Genomic DNA, 1,836 nt, shown 5'->3' with positions numbered 1-1,836 from the left:
GAAAGAAGAAACAGGGACATGCTGAAGTTGTTGGAGTTAGGCTGGGAAAAGATAGCTGGCGGCCCCTGAGAACAGAGAACCCAAGTTCTCTTTGGGTCCTGTTAAGTTTGAAATTGATGAGGAAGCAGGAACAGGGACTACATATCGGTACTTTAAATAAAAAAGTTAGCTCTTCTCCGGGCCTCCTCTCTGGCCTAGCGGAAGTGACGCAAGCTGCACCGGAAGTGATGCGAGGCATAACAGTAGTGACGTGAGCATAGCGGAAGTGACTACGGCCGCGGTGTCGTGCTGTGACGAAGGGAGATGGCATTGTATACGCTAGAACGGGGTTCTGCCTACCTCGAGACCGCTGCTGTTCGGAGACCTGCAGGTGAATGCCCCATCACCATGTCTGACCAGGAGGCAAAACCTTCAACTGAGGATTTGGGGGATAAGATAAAAGATGAAGATATTAAACTCAGGGTTATTGGACAGGATAACAGTGAGATTCACTTCAAAGTGAAAATGACAACACCTCTCAAGAAACTCAAGGAATCGTACTGTCAGAGACAGGGCGTTCCAGTGAATTCCCTCAGGTTTCTCTTTGAAGGTCAGAGAATTGCTGATAATCATACTCCAGAAGAACTGGGAATGGAGGAAGAAGATGTGATTGAAGTTTATCAGGAACAAATCGGGGGTCATTCAACAGTTTAGACATTCTTTTTTTTTTTCCTTTTCCCTCAGTCAGTCCTTTTTTATTTTTAAAATAGTTCGTATGTAACGTGGAGTTTAAAACGGAATTGAAAACAGGCACTCTATCTCTTTAAAACATCTGGTAATTTGAATTCTAGTTCTCATTATTCATTATTGTTTGTTTTCATTATGCTGATTTCTGGTGATCAAGGCTCAGTCCTCTTCATATTGCCCTCTCCTTTTATAAAAATTACGTGTGCACAGAGAGGCCACCTTTTTCAGGACTGTACATTTTCAGATGACAAGATCGACCAATGCAAGTGTTCATAATGACTTTCCAGTTGGCCCTGATGTTCAACCATGTGATTGTTTCACTCCTGGACTATGACTTTTGGTGGGAGATGGAAGTTTTTTAAAGAACTGAGCTGTGGAAAAATGACTTCTCCTTAACACTTGAAGCTATTTTTAAAATTTGAGGGTCTGGACCAAAAGAAAAGGAGCATCAGGTTAAGTCAAGATGACAGATAAGGTTGAGCTTAATGACTAACTCCAAAGATGGCTTCCCTGAAGAAAAGGCATTTGAAGATTTTTTTTTTTCTTAATCTTGTCAGAAGATCCCAGAAAAGTTCTAATTTCATTAGCAATAAAGGTATACATGCAGAAATGAATACAGCAGAATGCTGCTCTTTTTTATTCGTACTTTTTGGCCTGAGATACCGGGTTTTAAATGGACATTGACTACACCAGCTTCATTAAAATAAATAATATTGTAAAAATCGTAAAAGAAAAAAGTATAATCTAGATCCAGAGTAGTGGAAAAATCAGGAGTATCCAGCTTGATGGGTTTTCCCAAAGGGACACCCATCGAAAGTTCCTCTGCACCCCCTTCTATCACTTCCCCACTACAGTAGTTAAGGGTAACTACTGCCCTAGTCTTAAGCAATAAACAAGTTTTATTGGCGTTTTTAAACCTATGATCAGAGGTAAGTGAGGGCATTTGCCCAGAATTTCTCAAAAAATTACCTCAGTTAAGACCGGATGCAGTGGTTCACCCTGTGATCCCAGCACTTTGGGAGGCCAAGGTGGGCGGATCACGAGGTCAGGAGATGGAGACCATCCTGGCTAACATGGTGAAACCCCGTCTCTACTAAAAATACAAAAATT

At 41.5% G+C, this 1,836-nt stretch overlaps 1 protein-coding gene across 1 annotated transcript; it reads left to right on the top strand.

Moving 5' to 3' along the window:
• Nucleotides 1-243: 243 nt before the first annotated feature.
• LOC100998761 (small ubiquitin-related modifier 5) lies at nucleotides 244-1,340 on the top strand. Its single transcript, XM_031656853.1, has one exon. It carries the CDS (start codon nucleotides 304-306, stop codon nucleotides 691-693), a length of 390 nt encoding a protein of 129 aa, XP_031512713.1. The 5' UTR covers nucleotides 244-303; the 3' UTR covers nucleotides 694-1,340.
• Nucleotides 1,341-1,836: the final 496 nt, after the last annotated feature.

The sequence above is a fragment of the Papio anubis genome, chromosome 16 (genome assembly GCF_008728515.1).
Source record: "Papio anubis isolate 15944 chromosome 16, Panubis1.0, whole genome shotgun sequence".
NCBI classification, from domain to species: Eukaryota; Metazoa; Chordata; class Mammalia; order Primates; family Cercopithecidae; genus Papio; species Papio anubis.
This window is presented reverse-complemented; position numbering and strand designations above follow the sequence as displayed.